The sequence below is a fragment of the Prionailurus viverrinus genome, chromosome E2 (assembly GCF_022837055.1).
Source record: "Prionailurus viverrinus isolate Anna chromosome E2, UM_Priviv_1.0, whole genome shotgun sequence".
NCBI lineage: Eukaryota > Metazoa > Chordata > Mammalia > Carnivora > Felidae > Prionailurus > Prionailurus viverrinus.
Genome location: NC_062575.1, coordinates 19,312,244 through 19,331,299, shown reverse-complemented (window position 1 = coordinate 19,331,299; position 19,056 = coordinate 19,312,244). Strand labels below are relative to the sequence as shown.

The window sequence follows — 19,056 nt, the reverse complement described above, 5'->3', positions numbered from 1 at the left end:
TCCATTTCTTTACCTTCAACACCCCACACAGTGCCTTGATCCTAAAAGAACTGGTAGATGTTTGTTGATGTAATCATAGAATGTGTTGCAAGTGTAAAAAGCCCGATAATGAGAGCAGTTAACATTTAACCCTTACGGGGGCGCCTGGGTGGCTCAGTCGGTTGAGCATCTGACTTCGGCTCAGGTCATGATCTCAAGGTTCGTGAGATCGAGCCCTGTGTCAGGCTCTGTGCTGACAGCTTGGAGCCTGGAGCCTGCTTCATTCAGATTCTGTGTCCCGCTCTCTCTCAGCCTCACCCCTGCTTGTGCTCTGTCTCTCTCTGTCTTTCAAAAATGAATAAACATAAAAAACAAAACATTTAACCGTTACTCTGTGTTGAGAACTATTGTGTGTCCTAGAATTGACTCTTCACAGCGTCTCACCTGACATAGATTCTGCTGGAGCCTCATTCTAAAGAGAGAAGCTGAGCCTCTACTAGGTTAATTCATTCTAGAGAGAGAGGCTGAGCCTCCACTAGGTTAATTCATCTGCCTGGGGCATAGTTGGGATTCCACTGCAGGTCTGTCTGATTCCAGAGATCAGAATCTTAATGGTGATATGCTATATCACCTCTTTGTCTTACAAATATAATAGGTTGCTTCAATTTTTTTCTTATCTACACAGGTTTGAGTGGGAAATAGGATAATTCTCTAAATATTTAATCCTAATTGACTGTCATTTTAACTCTAAATTTGTATTTTAAAGAAATTGCTTTTTAAGCAAGGTCGTAGTCTACAGGAAAATTTACATGGATGGGACTGGTAAAGTTTTTTCCACTCATTGCTTTTCCTGAATACTGTTATCTTCAATCTGAAGGCATTATAACTAATGGAATTTTGTATCCATGCGACTGAAGTTAAGGTTATAGTCTGAGAAGGCAATCAAAACTGTCATAGAGAAGACCAGCCCTTCCTTGAAAGAATGGTAGAGAGATTGTTTCTGTTTGTGCTAAAATGGTGATCTGGGTGTGATCTCAGGGCCGGATGAATGGTTGTGCCAGTAGCTGGGAAAGGGTAGGGCTGCCTAGCTTCTCTGAGAGGAGCCTTCGTGGAGGCAGGCCCTATCAGGCACTGCTGGCCTGGCGCCAGAGGGAGTTCCTGGATCAACCACGCATGCTGCAGGAGGGTGTCCTCAGCCACCAGAGAGGTGAGTGTTCAGTCACACCTTCCTTACAAAGCAGCTGCTAAGGGGCAAGTGCTGGGCTCCGTGCTAAAGCCTGGCAGTAAACTAGACAGCCACGCTCCTGTCTTTATGGAACTTGTTGTGCTGGTGATCTAGAGGACCAGCTAAGGGTTAAAGAAGAGGCCACACAAATAAGTGTGAACACATGGATTGTTACTGAGCTATCGGGAAGCACAAAGTGTTGTGAGAGCATGTGACCAGGGACCTGAAGTATGGTTGTCTGGTAGGGAAATGTCTCCAAAAAGGGGACATTCAAAGTCAAGAGGATCTTAGTGGGAGTGTGTGTGATTGAGTCGGGGAGAGTGTTCCAGACAGAGGACTGCGAGTACATGGGCCCCAGGGCAGCAGAGGTCTTGGTGTGGGAGACTTCCAAAGGTCAGTGTGGCCAGAACAAGGAGAGTGAGTGGGAGAAGGGCTCAAGGTGAGCTGGAGACGTGGGCAGGGACAGGTCATGCAGGGCTTCTTGGGCCAGCAGAAGGGTTTGGGAGTTATCCTAAACTTAGTGGGAAGCCATTGAAGGGTATAAACGGGAGTGGTATTATCAGAGTTGCCTTTTTCAAATGCCATGCAGTATCACAAAGAGGATAGGAGGAGGTAAGATTAGATTTGGGAGACCCATTAGGAGGCTGGCTTTGTGTACAGTGGTAGCACTGGAGATGGATAGCACTGGAGCAAAGCAGATGGATTAGAGTTATATTTTGAAGGTTGTTTCACAGGAGTTAGTGACAGATTGAATGTGGAGAATGTGGATTAATGATGAGTAATTGGGTGAATGGAGGTGCTAATTGCTGAAATGGGAAACATTTTCTCTCCATGCATTGGCCTGATTAATTCTCTCCCTTGAGATCTCGAATCAGAAACTATTTCTTAAGGGAAGCCTTCCTCAACCCCCATCCATCCCTTTCCTTCTGACACAAATTCCTAAATCCTCATGTCCTTCACATAGCACTGTACATGATTATAATTTCACACGTATTTCTAAGTTCCCTTTCTATAACCCTCTCTTCTACTGTACCTCCTTCTCCTCATCATTTTATTTCTAGTGCCAGCCAGTGCTTGGCATATCAGAGGGGCTCGATAAATTTCTGTTGAATGAATTAATGAAGACAGAGGAGGTGGCTTAGGAGGGCAGATCAGGATCTTGTTTTGTGCATGTTTGGTATGAGATGCCCTTAAGATAGCCGGGTAGGGACGTGTTTTGAGCAGTTGGTATGAGATCACCAGCATTTTATCAACATTTTTAGCCATGGGAGTAAATAAACTTTCAAGGGAGGATGTGTGGAATTAGAAGGAAAGAGGACTCAAGACTAAGGAAGAACCTCAACAGGTAAGTAGAGGAAGTGAAACCAGCAAAGAAGACTGAAAAGCAGGGCAGACTGGTGGGAGAAAAACCAGGAAAGTGTGGGGTCAGAGAAGCCCAGGGAGGAGAGAGATCAAGGAAGAGGGGAGTTTCAACCATGTCATAAGTAAGTGTCTGGTTGATTGCTTAACTTCCAGGTAATTGGTGACTTTAATTAGAGCAGTTTTGATAGAACAGTGGAGGTGGGGGCCAACCAGAATGGGCTGAATAGTAAAAAGAAAATGGAGACAGTATTAGTAATGGAGCAGAACACAGCATTGATTAGCCAGCTTTATGACTTTTTGGAGGGGTCCATATTTGCTTACAATAAATAAATAAATTAATATGAACAGTTCTCTCTGGGATATGGGATTTTGATTTTCTTCTTTTTATTCCTGTTGGCTCTACCTTCAAAGTATTTTTGGCATATGACCACTTCTCACCACCTGGCCTGAGCGATCATTATCTCATCTCTTGTGTTGGTTACTAAAGAGCCTTGTACCTGGTCTCCCTGTGTTTACTCTGGCCCCTAACAGACTGCTCTTTTTATAGCAATCACCGTGATCATGAGAAAACATGTTCAGTCATGCTACTCCTCTACTTGAAACCCTTTGCTGACTTCTATTTCATGAAGAGCTAACAAAGGCCATATGGGATCTGACCCTACCTGTTTACTGCTGTGACATCGTGTATCTGAGAAACATCGTGTAATGAGAAACATTAGTTTCTCTTCTCCTCTCTGTGTCCCAACCATGTTGGTCTCCTTGATGTTCTTCTAACATACCAGGCAAGCTCCTGCCCGAGGGCCTTTGCACTGGCTGTTTCTTCTGTGTATTCTTCTACTAGATATCAACTTGGCTAACTCATATCTTAGCTCAAATGTTATCTTCCCATTGAAGTCTATCTTGTTTTCCCTATTTATTTTATTTTGAGCTTTTTTGGTTTGTTTGTTTATTTATTTATTTATTTTAAGAGAGAGAGAGAGAGAGAGAGAGAGAGAGCAAGAGTAAGAGCATAAGTGGGGGAGGAGTAGAGAGACAGGGAGAGACAAAATCCCAAGCACACTCTGTGTAGTCAGCACAGAGCCTGACTTGGGGCTTCATCTCATGAACCATGAGAACATGACCTGAGCCGAAATCAAGAGTTGGGCGCTAAACCAACTGAGCCACCCAGGTGCCCTGGTTTACCTATTTAAAATTTTATATTTTAATATAAATATTTTCATATTTTATTAAAAAAAATTTTTTTTCAACGTTTATTTATTTTTGGGACAGAGAGAGACAGAGCATGAATGGGGGAGGGGCAGAGAGAGAGGGAGACACAGAATTGGAAACAGGCTCCAGGCTCTGAGCCATCAGCCCAGAGCCCGACGCGGGGCTCGAACTCCCGGACCGCGAGATCGTGTCCTGGCTGAAGTCGGACGCTTAACCGACTGCGCCACCCAGGCGCCCCAATATTTTCATATTTTAATGTAAATATTTTCATATAAAATATACCATTGATATACCAACTATTTACATTTTTCCTGCTGGGGGTGTGGGGTAAATGGGTAAAGGTGGTCAAAAGGTATGAACTTCCAGTGAGAGGATAAATACGTTCTAGGGGTGTAATGTGTAACATAGCGACTATAGTTGATAATTTTGTGTATTTGAAAGTTGTTAAGAATAGATGTTAAAAGTTCTCATCACAAGAAAAAAATTATTAGTGTGTGAGGTGATGGACGTAACTTATTGTGGTAATCATTTTGTAGTATATATGTATATCAAATCACTTTGTTGTACACCTTGAACTGATACAGCATTATGTGTCAGTCACATCCCCAGTGTTTTCAATTTCCTTTCTCCCTGCTTTTTTAATCTGTAGCATTACCACTTTTCCAACATACTATATAGTTTGTTATGTATTGTTTTCTGCCTTTGTTCCCCTGCTAGATTGAAAGCTCTACCAGAGCAGCAATTTTTGTGTTTCATTCTCTGATGTATCAGACTAGGACAGTGACTGGCAAGACTAGGCACTTAATAAATTTTATTTATTTATTTATTTATTTATTTATTTATTTATTTAATGTTTATTTTTATTTTTGAGAGAGAGAGTGAATGGGGGAGGGGCAGAGAGAGGGAGACAGGATTTGAAGCAGGCCCTGTGCTACAGAACCCAATGTGGGGCTCAAACTCATGAACCATGAGATCGTGACCTGAGCTGAAGTCAGAGGCTTAACCGATTGAGCCACCCAGGCGCCCCAATGAATATTCTTTAGATGAATAAATAAGGAAGCATTATTTTTGTGATCAGAAAAAAGGAAAACAAAGTCCTGTGTGTTGGAAAGAAGAGGAAAAGCCTGCCCTGGGTAACAGAAGAGATTTTTTTTTCCCTTTTTTTTTTTAATGTTTATTTATTTTTGAGAGAGAGAGAGAGAGGGAGAGAGAGAGACCCCACGCAGGCTCCTCACTGTCAGCACAGAGCCCAACGCTGGGCCCAAGCTCATGAACCAAGAAATCATGACCTGAACCAAAATCAAGAGTAGGTAGGATGCTTAACAGACTGAGCCACCCACGCGCCTCAGGAGATATTTCTTTGTTTGGATTTCTGACTCTTGTTTTCCCTTTCTGCAGGCAGTATCAGAGGAGGAATGATTGAACACAGCCTGTCGCTGTGCTACCACAACAAACTCATCTTAGCCCCTATGGTTCGGGTAGGCACTCTCCCAATGCGGCTGCTGGCCCTGGACTATGGAGCAGATATTGTGTACTGTGAGGTAAGGGGCTCCTGATTTTCCTGGAGGGCTTTTTTTTTTCTTTTTTTTTTTTTCCTCACCAGTGCAGCCTCCTTCTCTGTAGTTGGGAGTAATCAGGAGTTGGTGGGAGGCAGAATGGGTACTCACATCACAGGTGCTTGCTGAAGGCAGTGGGAGATAAACATGTATGACACTTAGGAGTTCTCTAAGCCCTGTTGAGGGCCAGGAGCCTGGGCAGCAAGGAGGCATTGTGGAACGCTTGGGCCAGGTGGATAGATGAGTGTTGTGTCAGGTCACAGCCCTGGCCCCTGTAGGAATTAATATACATTCAGTGCATGAATGAATGAACTCAAGGTTAGGAAGAGAAGGAAGCTGTATGGGGTTGGTTTTGGGAGCTGTAGGGTTTTCTGGTGGCAGTAACTGGTAGGTTGTGTATGTCCTGGCTGCTCTGGAGAATAGTATGACTTCAGACCAAGGTTTAAAAAGTATTTTCTAGGGGCGCCTGGGTGGCTCAGTCAGTTAAGTGTCTGACTCCTATTTTTGGAGTCAGGTCAAAATCTCCCAGTTTGTGGGTTTGAGCCTCACATCAGGCTCTGTGCTGAGCCTGCTTGGGATTCTCTGTCTCTCCCCCTCTCTCTCTTTCTCTTCCTCTCTCTCTGCCCCTCCCCCACTTATGTGCACTCTCTCTTTCTCTCTCTCAAAATACGTACATTTTAAAAAATAAATAAAAAGCATTTTCTGGGAAAAACAGCATTGTAGGAGTAGCTGATATTGGATAGTGTGGAGGTGTGAGCAGTGTTTCTCAGCTGGATATCTAACAGAATTATCTGGAGAGCTTCCCTCCAGGCCCCAGTCCTGATATGTCCCCCTAGTATGTGTGAGAAGTTGAAGAAGAAGCTGCTCAAATGCTTCTGATATTTTTGTCCCCCTGGTGGTGGGATGGGGACTGTGGCTACAAAAGGGCAACACAAGGAATCCCGGTGGGGATGGAGCTGTTCTGTGTCTCAACTGTATCAATGTCAGTATGCTGGTTGTGACATTATACTGTACTTTTGTAAGATATTACCATTGGGTAAGTTGGGCAAACAGTACATAGGAGCTCACACTCTTACAACTGCATGTGAGCCTCTAATTATCTCAAAATAAAAAAAATTTTCATTGAAAAGAAAGCCACTGGTATAGAGAGAAGGAAGGGCTTAAGAGGGGATTTGGAAAGAGTACACCCTAATGTATTGGATGTTGTGTGTGGGTGGGACGGGCTAGTAATTTATGATAGAAAAGTAAGAGCGGGGAGCCTGGCTGGCTCAGTCAGTACAGCATATAACTCTTGATCTTAGGGTTGTGAGTTCGAGCCCCATGTTGGGCATGGAACCTACTTAAAATTTAAAAAAAAGAAAAGAAAGTAAAGTAAAAGAGTGAGAGAAATAGGCAAATTAAGAAGAATGTGTGTCAGGGAAGGCAAAAGTCAAGTTTGTCAGGTGTGACAGATGATGCATAGAAGTCCAATTGCAAAAAGACCAAAAATATGTTTGATTTGAAAATCCAAAGTGCACCGAGATACATCTGACAGGGCAATGGATTGTGGAGTGAGCAGCAAATGGGGAAGTAGAAGCAGAGCTGCTCACTACCCCTTAGGAATTCAGGAGGTGAGGGGAGGAAAAGAGTACATTTAGGTAGTGGAGGCAAAGGAAGCTGGATGAAGGGAATTGGGTATTTTTTGTTTTTTGTTTCTTTTTGAGAGAGCTCGAGCTAGCATGCAAGTGGGGGAGGGGCAGAGGGAGAGAGAAAATCTTTTTTTTTTTTTTTTAATTATTTTTGAGAGAGAGAGAGAGAGAGAGAGAGAGATTGAGAATGAATGGGGGGAGGGACAGTGAGAGAGGGAGACACAGATTCTGAAGCAGGCTCCAGGCTCTGAGCTGTCAGCACAGAGCCTGACACGGGGCTTGAACTCACAGACCACAAGATCATGACCTGAGCCAAAGTCGGACGCTTAACCAACTGAGCCACCCAGGCGCACCCCCTGCCCTGTTTTTTTTATGGGTGGGGGGGAGAGAAAATCTTAAGCAGGCTCCATGCCCAGTGTGGGATCCCACATCAAGCCCCACATGGGGCTTGATTATGACCTGAGCCCAAATCAAGAATGGGACGCTTAACTCCTGATCCACCCAGGCACCCCTGAAGGGAATTGTGTTCAGGTGACTTGCATGTTTGCAACATAAGAGGAAGCACTTAGCAGTGAGGAGGGACCTGAAGATTCGGCAGATCAGTGGGGAATAGGTAGGGCCTGGTCTTGGAGGGATAGATTCTAGATGAGGTAGTGGGGCTTAGCTCCAAGATAGGGCAAGGAGAAGAGTGGTAGGACCCTAGAAGGCAGGAAAGCCAAGGGTTTTTTCCTGAGAGACTTGTTTTACAAGATGTGGGAAGCCAGTCCCACATCTTGGCAGTGAGGGTGGCGGGAGCAGGGTGGGGACTGAGGAAAGAAAGTGAGGGCATTTTGGTCTTGTTCCTGTGGAGAATGGTCTGGGTGTTTGCCTAGCAGCTAGGTGTGTATAGTCATACTGATTTTTAACTTTATGGGAAGGAGATCTGCAAAGCTTGGCAGGGGGATGCCCATGGCTGGGGATTGGCATGCCAGTGTCTATAGCACAGCAGGGGCAGAGCCATCTAGAGTGCTAGCGAGGTGAAATGGGAGGGAGGGAGTATGTGTTGTCCAAATGTGGGAGTCAGAAAAGGAGGTTCCCGTGTTCAGGATCACAGGCTTAGGACCCGACTTCTAAGTAGTTTGTTGAAATAAAGGCAAGGAGGTCCAAGAAATGAGAGCTGGGCATCCATAAGCCTTCCAGGCTGCCAGAATGTGCTGAGGGCAGGCTGCTAGAATGTGCCTAGGGCAGGGAGGAACCTGTGTCCAGGGGCCAGTCCCAGGGAAATGTGGTAGTGCACTGAGCATTATTAATCTTGTCACTCATCCTTTGAGCCCACACTCAGGCCCCCAAGTGGTCAGCCATGGGTTAGGTATAGCCTGTCCTGGGCTGCACCCTCCTGCCCTCCAGAAAAACCTCTTGGATTTAGAAAGGGATTGGGAGGAGGGAAGGACTGTGAGGACTCATGGACTGTGAGGGATTGTGAGGACTCGTGGTCTCAGAGCCTGAGGAACAGGTATCAAAAGACCAAATCCCAGAGAACTTAACTTGTTTTGTTGATTGTGATGCCCCCTTGGCATGTTTGATAGACGCTTACTCTGGGAGAGTCAATATGGCTTATGAACAAACAGAGAGGCCTCTGGAAGAGGACATCTAGGCCTTCCATCCAGGCCTATACCCTATGGAGTGCAGAAGCAAGCTGGCTAGAGACCCTTGCTTGGCATGGGTAGGTGGCTAGGGACTAGGCTGAGTACTGGATGTGGCGTGGTGTGGCGTAGTATGGTGCCTGGTGCCCCCTGGTGGATCTGGCATTTCTCTGCAGGCTGTCTGTGCAGGCTGGCATTTCTCTGCAGGATGATCTTCCTGGGTTCACATGAGGTGGCCCATCTGTGGATTAGTTAAACCACCCCACCCACTTCACAGAACCAGAGTATAGGATCTAGGGCATACCAGGCATGCAGGCACCTCCTTAAAAGCCCTCCAGAGCCTTCAGCAGCTGGAGGTGAAGGAAGGATGAAGTAGCTTAGCCAAAGTCAAGGGAGGAGTAGTCTGAATCCCTGCTAAGGTCTGCCACATTGATAGGGGTTTTCTAGGAGTTCCTCAAATGGCCTGTATCTATTCCTTTTTATAAAAACAAGGGGTCTCTAGTTGCCCAGACTGTGAGAGGACACCTACCTGTTAGATTTAAAACTTTTAATAAGGAAGATTAAGGGACGAGGCAGTGTTCTTAAGAGGCCCCGATGGCCAGAATGGGTACTTAAAAATTTTTTTTTATTGTGTTAAAAAAAACATAACATTAAATTTATCATCTTAACCATTTTTTTGAGTGTGCAGTTCAGTAGGGTTAAGTTGTGAAACAGATCTCTAGAACCTTTTCATCTTGTACAACTGAAACTCTATACCCATAAAACGAATCCCCCTTACCTCATCTCTCCAGCTCCTGGTAACCACTATTCTGTTTTCTGTTTCTATGAATTTGACTACTTTAGCTACCTCCTGTAAGTAGAAGCATGCGATTTTTGTCTTTTTGTGACTGGCTTACTTTACTTAGGATAACTTCCTCAAGGTTCATCCATGTTGTAGGATGTGACAGGATTTCCTTCTATTTTTAGGCTGAATAATATCCCATTGTATGTATATGCCACATTTTGTTGATGGGCATTTGGATGCTTCCGCCTCTTGGTTATTTTGAATAGTGCTGCTGTGAACGTAGGTATGCAAATCTTTGAGATCTTGCTTTCAATTCTGGGATATATATAGCCAGAAGTGGGATTGCTAGATCAGGTGGTAGTTCTATTTTTAATTTTTTGAGGAAACTGTACTGTTTTCCCTAGCAGTGGCACCATCTTGCAGTTCCACCAACAGTGCACAATTTCTGCCCATCCTTGCTAACATTTGTTCTTTTCTTTTTTTTAAATTTATTTTTACTTTTATATTTTTATTTTTTAAAGTTTATTTATTATTTTGGGAGAGAGAGAGAGCGCGCACAGGGGAGGGGTGAGAGAGAAGGAGAGAGAGAGGATCCCAAGCAGGCTCCACAATGTCAGCGCAGAGCCTGATGGGGGGCTCGATCTCACAAATGGTGAGATCATGACGTGAGCCGAAATCAAGAGTCAGATACTTAACCAACTGAGCTATCCCTTGGGCCCCTTTGGTCTGTTTTCTTTTCTTTTCTTTTCTTTTCTTTTCTTTTCTTTTCTTTCTTCTTCTTTTTTATTTTTATTTTTATTTTTATTTTAAATAGTAGCCATCCTAATGGGTGAAAAGTGATAGTTCATTGTGGTGTTAATTTGTATTTCTCTGATGATGAGTGATGTGGAGTATGTTTTCATGTGCTTGTTGGTCATTGGTGTATCACCTTTGGAGAAGTTTTTCTTTCTAAGTTTATTTGTTTTGATACAGAATGAGAGAGAGAGAGAGAGAGAGAGAGAGAGAGAGAGAATCTTAAGCAGGCTCCAGACCAGTAGTGCAGAGCCTGACGTGGGCTCGAACTCATAAATGGTGAGATCATGACCTGAGCCAAAACCAAGAGTCTGTTGCTTAATTGACTGAGTCACCCAGGAACCCGTGGAGAAATTTTCATTCAAGTCCTCTGCCCAGAATAGATACTTTTTTAAAACTTAAAACAGGTGTCAGGAGCCTGCTTGGGATTCTCTCTCTCCCCCTGTCTTTGCCCCTCCCCCACCTGCTTTCTTCTCTCTCTCTCTCTCTCTCTCTCTCTCTCTCTCTCTCTCTCTCTCTCAAAGTAAATAAATAAACTTAAAAAAAAATAAAAAGGATTTAAAAAATAAAATTTTTAAAAAGGGAAAAAATTAGGGACTCCTGAGTGGCTCAGTCAGTTAATCGTCCAACTTCAGCTCAGGTCATGATCTCACGGTTTGTGGGTTTGAGCCCCATGTTGGGCTCTGTGCTGACAGCTCAGAGCCTGGAGCCTGCTTCAGATTCTGTGTCTCCCTCTCTTTCTGCCCCTCCCTGACTCGCGCTTGTCTCTCTCTCTCAAAAATAGAAAATATTTTTTAAAAAAATTAAAAAAAAGGGAAAATTATAGGAAAGTTGCAGGAATAGACAGCATCATATACCTTTTGCCCAGATTGACCTATGGTCAACATTTTTGCTTGATTTGTTTTATAAATTGTGCTGTATCTAATGTATATATATTATATATAATGTATATATTTTTTCTAAAAATAAAGTCTTTTTTTCTGTACTATTATGACATAGGCATCATCTTCAGCAAGTTTAACATTGATACAATACTTTTTTAAAATCTACCTTCCATGTTCTAATTTTGTCAGTTGACCCAACTTTGTTCCTCTAAGCATTTTTTAACATCTTTATTGAGATATGGTTGTATGCAGATATGTATATGTACAGAATTGTGCATCCATCACTACAATCAATTGTTGAACATTTTCATCACACCAAAAAGAAACCTTAACCAAAAAACAGAAAGAGATCTCTTATCCGTTAGCAATCCCTCCCCAGTTTCCGTCTCTCCCAATGTCTGGAAACTATTCTACTTTCTGTCTCTATGGATTTGCCTGTTTTAAACATTTCATATAGATGGAATCATACCATATGTGGTCTTTTATGCCTGGTTTCTTTCCTGTAGCATAATGTTCTTAAGGTTCATCCATGTCATCGCATGTATCAGTGCTTCATTCCTTTTAGTGGCTGACTAATGATTGTATTTGTCCACCACAATTCGGTTATCCGTTCATCAATTGATTGACATTTGGATTTTTTTTTAAGTTTATTATTTATTTTGAGAGAGAGATAGAGAGTGAGAGCTCGTGTGCATGCATCTGATTAGGGGAGGTGCAGAAAGAGAAGGAGAGAGAGAGTCCCAAGCAGTCTCCACACCATCAGCATAGAGCCTGACTTTGGGCATGATCCCAGGAACCATGGGATCACAACCTGAGCCAAGATCAAGATGGACATTCAATTGACTGAGCCACCCAGGTGCCCCAAGAGACACACTGGTGATAAACTTTATGACCAGCTCAGACAGAAAGCAAGCCCAGTAGAATGGAGGAGATGAAGGTGCAGAGCATATTTTAGACACAGGAGCATAACATGTGACAGACAAAGAAGAATAAGCCCATACATGAATAATAGGGCATTTTATTTTATTTTATTTTATTTTATTTTATTTTATTTTATTTTATTTCATTTCATTTCATTTCATTTCATTTCATTTCATCTCATCTCATCTCATCTCATCTCATCTCATTTCATTTCATTTATTTTGAGAGAGAGAGTATGTGTGAACAGGGGTGGGGGCAAGAGAGAGAGAGAAAGAGAAATTTTCAAGCAGGTTCCCTGCTGTCAGCATGGAGCCTGACGTGGGGCTCAATCTCACGAACTGTGAGATCATGACCTGAGCCAAAATCAAGAGTCAGGTGCTTAACTGACTGAGCCTCTCAGATGCCCCTGATAAGGCATTTTATTTTATTTTATTTTATTTTATTTTATTTTATTTTTATTTTTTTAGTATGCTAACTTTCTTTTAAATTTAATTTTTTATTTTTTTAAATTTACATCCAAATTAGTTAGCATATAGTGCAACAATGATTTCAGGAGTAGATTCCTTAGTGCCCCTTTCGCATTTAGCCCATCTCCCCTCCCATAACCCCTCCCGTAACCCTCAGTTTGTTCTCCATATTTGAGTCTCTTATGTTTGGCCCCCTCCCTGTTTTTATATTATTTTTGTTTCCCTTCCCTTATGTTCATCTGTTTTGTCTCTTAAAGTCCTCATGTGAGTGAAGTCATGTGATTTTTGTCTTTCTCTGACTGACTGATTTCACTTAGCATAATACACTCCAGTTCTATCCACGTAGTTGCAAATGGCAATCTTTTTGATTGTCGAGTAATACTCCATTGTATGTATATACACCACATCTTCTTAATCCATTCATCCATCGATGGACATTTGGGCTCTTTCCATACTTTGGCTATTGTGGATAGTGCTGTTATAAACATTGGGGTGCATGTGTCCCTTCGAAACAGCACTCCTGTATCCCTTGGATAAATGCCTAGTAGTGCAATTGCTGGGTTGTAGGGTAGTTCTATTTTTAGTTTTTTGAGGAACCTCCATACTGTTTTCCATTGTGGCTGCACCAGCTTGCATTCCCACCTGATAAGGCATTTTAAAAATAAATGTTGTGATCAGGTACCTGGGTGGCTCAGTCAGTTAAGTGTCCAACTTCAGCTCAGGTCATGATCTTGCGGTTTGTGAGTTCAAGCCCCATGTCGGACTCTGTGCTAATAGCTCAGAGCCTGGTGCCTGCTTCGGATTCTGTGTCTCCTTCTCTCTCTACCCCTCCCAGGCTCATGCTCTGTCTCTTCTCTGTCTCTCAATAATAAATAAATGTTAAAAAAAATTTTTTTTTTAAATTAAGTGTTGTGGGGCTTCTGGCTAGCTCAATTGGAAGAGCACTTGACTCCTGATCTCAGTGTTGTGAGTTCAAGCCCCATGTTGGGTGTGAAGCCTACTTTAAAAAAATTAAAATTGGGGCACCTGGGTGGCTCGGTCGGTTAAGCGTCCGACTTCGGCTCAGGTCATGATCTCACGGTCCGTGAGTTCGAGCCCTGCGTCGGGCTCTGTGCTGACAGCTCAGAGCCTGGAGCCTGTTTCAGATTCTGTGTCTCCCTCTCTCTCTGCCCCTCCCCTGTTCATGCTCTGTCTCTCTCTGTCTCAAAAATAAATAAATGTTAAAAAAAAAATTTAAAAAAAATTAAAATTAAAATTAAATTAAATTAAATTAAATCAAATTAAATTAAATGTTCAGAACATTGGATAGCCATGTGAGGAAAAAGCGACTTATAAATGGCCTTAATTTTCAGATAAATTAAAAAGCTAAATTAGTTTTAAAAAGAAAAAAACAATTAAAATTATATTCTTAACCATACGATAGAGATATATTTAGCAATGAGAAGGCACTGTTCATGGCAAAGTTAGGGTGGTCTCTTCTATAAAAATAGAATGTTATGTCTGATAGAAATTGAGGTTTGTGACGACATGGATGGAGCTAGAGAGTATTATACTAAGTGAAATAAGTCAGACAGAGAAAGAAAAATACTGTGTGATCTCACTGCGTGTGGACTCTAAAAAACAAAGCAAATAAACAAAAAGCAACAGAGAAAAGAGAAACAAACTCATAAATACAGAGAACAAACTGGTAGTTGCCAGAGGAGAGGAGGTAGGGGGGATGTGTGAAATAGGTAAAGGGGATTAAGAGGTACAGACTTCTTGTTATAAAGTTACAGGGTTGAAAAGTATAGCATAGTTCCCTAAAAGGAAAAAACAAAAAGAGAAGTACAGCATAGGGAAGAGAGTTAATAATATTGTAATAACTTTGTGTAGTGACACATGCTAACTACACTTCTTGTAGTCAGCATTTCATAACATATAGAATTGTTGAATCACTATGTTATAGACCTGAAAGTAATATTATATGTCAGCTGAGGTGCCTGGCTGGTTGAGCAGGGAGAACATACAACTGGTGATCTCAGGGTTGTGAGTTCAAGCCCCATGTTGGGTGTAGAGATTACTAAAAAATAAAATCTTAAAAAAAAAAAATGATGTCAACTATGTCAATTAAAAATAGAAAAAAAATGGGGTGTAGGTAAAAAAAAAATTGAGGAGTGGTAGTGATATAGGAAAATTTTTGTGATAATAGAGACAGAAAAACTCAATATCCAATTTGACAAAGAATAGACTTTTTCCTGCAACTTGTATAGATGTAAAAGGCAGTTTTCTACAAAGATTCACAGATGATAAACTGTCCCACTTGGAAAAACAATGTTTGTTTTCACTAGTTAAGGAAATACAGTGAAAAACAAAACAAAACTATGAGGTTCCATTTTCTACGCATAGAACTAACTAAAATGAACAGTGGTGTTGAGGGTATGTGAGTAAGCGGACACACTTGTGGTTTTATTGGTGACAACTTAAATGAATTTCTCCACTTAAGCAGTTGAGAAAGGTTTTGTGTAAGATCTTGTGTAAGATCTGTGTAAGGTCTTGAGGTTTCAGCAGATGTTAAGCGAGAACTTGCAATGTGCTGGATGTTGGTGATTTGAAGATGAATGAGATAGTACCCAGGCCCCAAAAGCTCTTTTGGTATGGTGGGGCGACGGAAAAGAAAGTAAGACATCTCAAGGACCATTTTGCCTTAACTCCTCCTCTTGGGGCTCAGGCTACCTGGCCTGGGTCCTCAAAGCCTACTCTTGTGTGGACACAGGATCCTCCTCGGGGGGTTCACAGTCTAATGGTAAAGATATGACAGGTGTATCTATAACTGGCATATGAAGAAGTGGTAAAGGTGGACTCGGCAGAGGGTGGTTTGGGAATCCTGGGGAGGACAAGTTATTGCTGGCAGGGTGGGGCCCCAGCACGGGCCATCCTTGCTTTACCCAGCTCCTCTCCAGCCAAAGCCCAGCCTGGCTGCAGAGCTGCTGCTGCTGCTGCTTCTTTTTAATGTTTTATTTATTTATTTATTTATTTATTTAATTTTTTTTTTTTAATTTTTTTTTTTCAACGTTTATTTTTGGGACAGAGAGAGAGACAGAGCATGAACGGGGAGGGGCAGAGAGAGAGGGAGACACAGAATCGGAAACAGGCTCCAGGCTCTGAGCCATCAGCCCAAGAGCCTGACGCGGGGCTCGAACTCACGGACCGCGAGATCGTGACCTGGCTGAAGTCGGACACTTAACCGACTGCGCCACCCAGGCGCCCCATGTTTTATTTATTTTTTGAGAGAGAGAGAGACAGAGAGAGACAGAGACAGAGAGAGAATACGAGTGGGGGAGGGGCAGAGAGAGAGAGATGGGCAGAGGATCCAAAGTGGGCTCCATGTTGACAGTAGAGAGCCCAATGCGGGGCTCAAACTCACAAACCGTGAGGTCATAACCTGAGCTAATGTCGGACACTCAACAGACTGAGCCACCCAGGCGCCCTTGCAGAACTTCTTTTTATGAGTACAGGCCACTCAGTGCCGCCCACTTGTCCCCTTGCGTTTTTGCTTGCTCCTGCAACTGAGATCACTGGCTATAGGGGTCTGGTTGGGCTCTGTCCATCCCTTGAGACACCACATTGATTCTTGGGGCTTAAATGGCGTCTGTTTATCCATAACTGTTTGGTAATGGTGATTTGTTTGGCCAGGCCTGGTGGACATTAGATACTTGTTGACCTGACTGCAACATGGAGTGGGGAGCCACAGGAACACCAACAGTGTGTACTAACCTTGATGATGAGTATGCTAGGGGGAGCCCCACGGATGCTGTAGGTGCCCTTTGGCCACTTTAGCCCTACATGCTCCCCTGAGGGAGCAAAGGCTATTGTGCCTACCTGGCTAGAGTTGCTGAGGCTCATGGGTAGTCAGTATGGGGAGGAGGACCAGGGGACAGAGTTCCTTCCTGTATTTTTCTGAACCCCCAGAACCCCTGGGCATAAGTTTCTGGGAAGTGTGACAGGTGCCTGGCTCTTGTGATTTATTTTACACATTTGTTGAAATGATCGCTGAACAAAGCAAAACAGTTGTCTCCTACCAAGAGGCAGAGAATCTCAATCCTTCAGGAGACATGAGCTTGTCATTCATTTTCATGATACTGATTTTGAAGAAACCTCTTTGTCCTTTCTTTCCTGAGTCTGTTTGAATATGTCCAGAGCTAAAGAGCTCACCCCTTTTGTTTCCACACAGTATGACCCATGTTGGACAGGAGTTTTAGACTCAAATCTTCTCCCTCTACTTTTATTCACTGGTCCTGCTTCTGTCATTTGGATATTTCCTGGGAGCCCTTCATTGTCTGCTGTTTGTATAAGGATGAGGTGCAAGGTTCTTTGAGGGGATCGACTGGAGCTGAGATTAGTAGGTGAGGAGAGTGTCTAGGTGTCCATAATCTGGGCTGTTGTCTTGTCTTTGGCTCCCTGAGTGGCTCACCCTTTCTAGGCCCCCAGCATCTCCAAGGGCCCTGGGAAGAGCAGCTGATTGAGGGTAGCTCACTCAGGCTCCTGCTTGCCATGTTTAGGTGAGGAGGTCAGCACTACATTTCCCCAAAGCCATAATTTGTTGTTAGTAGTAGGGTGACAGGCCAAGTGACCCCCATTAGGTTTGTGATGAAGGTCCCTCCCCTGTACCCATTACCTACATGACCAGCACTGACAAATGCCCTCTGATTCCTCTGCAGGAGCTGATTGATCTCAAGATGCTTCAGTGCAAGAGAGTTGTTAATGGTGAGTGCAGTTCTGGTCCCAGGATTGTGCATGTGCCTGGTCAGGGCCATGCAGCACTACCACTGCCCTTGCCTGCGGTGACGGTGTCCTTCCAGTGTGCTCCTTGTCTGGCTGTGTAATTTTGTGGATCATGTGCTCCCTTGAAAAGAGTCACTACTCTCCAGAGACTGTGACAAAGAGCCAGATGTGGAACAGGCTGATATAACCTTCCATCACAAGCTTGCTGGCATAAAAATTGACATAGAAAAGCCTTGGGCTTGGGATGGCTTCAGCATTGTTCCTGGCTCTGCCACCCGATAGCTGTGTGACTTTGGGCAAGTCATATGACCTCTCTGCCTCCATTTCTTCAGCTGTAAAATTGAAATCAAAATCCCTGCTTTACTTAAATCATAGGGTTAGAGTGAGAATCAAATAAGATAAGGTACATGTAAGTACTTTGCAGATAGAAGTGGTTGTGCTAAATTGTGGTTTTGCTGGTGCTTTATTGATGAGGCTGATTCTGTTTTGATTAGAACTGTGGTATTGTTTGAGGTTTTCGAAATGTACGCACGTTTGTGAAACCTTAATATCAGTTTGCCAGAAGTTATGACTCAATTTTGTCTTTAATTGTTTTAGATTTATAGTTTTTTTGTTATGAAAAATTTATTATTATAGACCTGTATAACCTAGAAAATGAAAATCCCCCATAATCTCCTATTTGAAGAAGTAATCACAGAGAGGAATAATGTATATTTTTTATACATTTAGTAAAGCGTGTATATAAAAATAGAACATGTTTATATCTACACCCTTTCTTAGGATCAGGCTGTGCATATTTTGCCTCTTACTTTTTTGCTAGGACATTTTCCCATGTTAATACCTACAGATAACTATATCAGAATTGATTTCATCCGTGCTTTAACAGGGGTTTCCAGTATTTTGCTGTTATAATAAAGCTATAGTATAAACACGCTGAGTTTTTGTGGTTCTTCTCCCAGTCTTCCTACTGCCAGTCATGAGCCTGTACTGTGGGAATTCTTTTCAATTACCGCTCCCAACGTGTCACCACCTCTATCCTACATTTTTAACCTTCTAATCTGTTTAGTGCTGGGGTGATAATAACTGGTTCCATTTGTGGAAGTGCTTGACGTGTATTAAAGATCTCATTTATTTCTTAAAATAAATGCACAAGGTAGGCGTATTCTCTCATCTGCTACGTTGGATCTCTTTCATGTGGCAGTCATCTTTGAAAGCTAATAATGGTAGTACCTACCGTAGAGCTCTATTTTGAAGGAGCATATGAAATTCTTGTTATTTGCAATAGTTATGTTCTATAAAGTTGCTTTGAAACCCAAACTAGCAAATACTGAACCATTGTTCTTAAGGGAAATACAGGATTAGATTCCTGCGAGCCTCTGGTCACAACATTTTCACCAACAGATCGATACATAACCTTGTTTTACGTGTGTTTCTACTCCAGCATTGAACTCACAGCCAGCAGCACTACAACTTCATGTTAGAACAAATGTTGTTTGATATGCATTTTCTCCAGAAGGCACTTCACATCCTTCTTGTGCTTAGGAACACTAGATAGCACTTCAGCACTGTGCTTGGGACCATTTTAAACGGTGGGAGCAACAAAAGGCACATAAATGTGGCATTAAATATACCACCATAAGGACATTTATTTACAGAATGACAGCTGAAACAAGAAGGTAGAGTATTGCCTTGTTTGATCTCAGCTGGGAAGACATGCATCAGGTGACCGAATATTTTTTGGTAGTTCTACATATTGATTTTGGGGTTATAGATACATTTTAGCAAGCCGGCAAATCTGCAAGTACATAAGTCCACATAATGAGAGTTGACTGTAATTGAATAAATCTCCACTCATAGTACTTAGCA

At 42.7% G+C, this 19,056-nt stretch overlaps 1 protein-coding gene across 8 annotated transcripts in view; it reads left to right on the top strand.

The window, feature by feature from the left end:
• Window positions 1–19,056, top strand: part of DUS2 (dihydrouridine synthase 2) — a 49,495-nt gene that overhangs the window by 7,108 nt on the left and 23,331 nt on the right. For 3 of the 8 annotated variants that reach the window (XM_047834909.1, XM_047834904.1, XM_047834907.1), the window contains exons 2-3: window positions 5,174–5,316; window positions 17,127–17,172. In XM_047834909.1, coding sequence (XP_047690865.1) covers window positions 5,191–5,316; window positions 17,127–17,172 — 172 coding nt within the window. In that variant the 5' untranslated portion in view covers window positions 5,174–5,190. Of the gene's footprint in view, window positions 1–1,017; window positions 1,187–3,113; window positions 3,349–5,173; window positions 5,317–17,126; window positions 17,173–19,056 lie in introns of those variants that run through there. The other 5 variants (XM_047834905.1, XM_047834906.1, XM_047834903.1 and 2 more) reach the window with 3 other exon arrangements.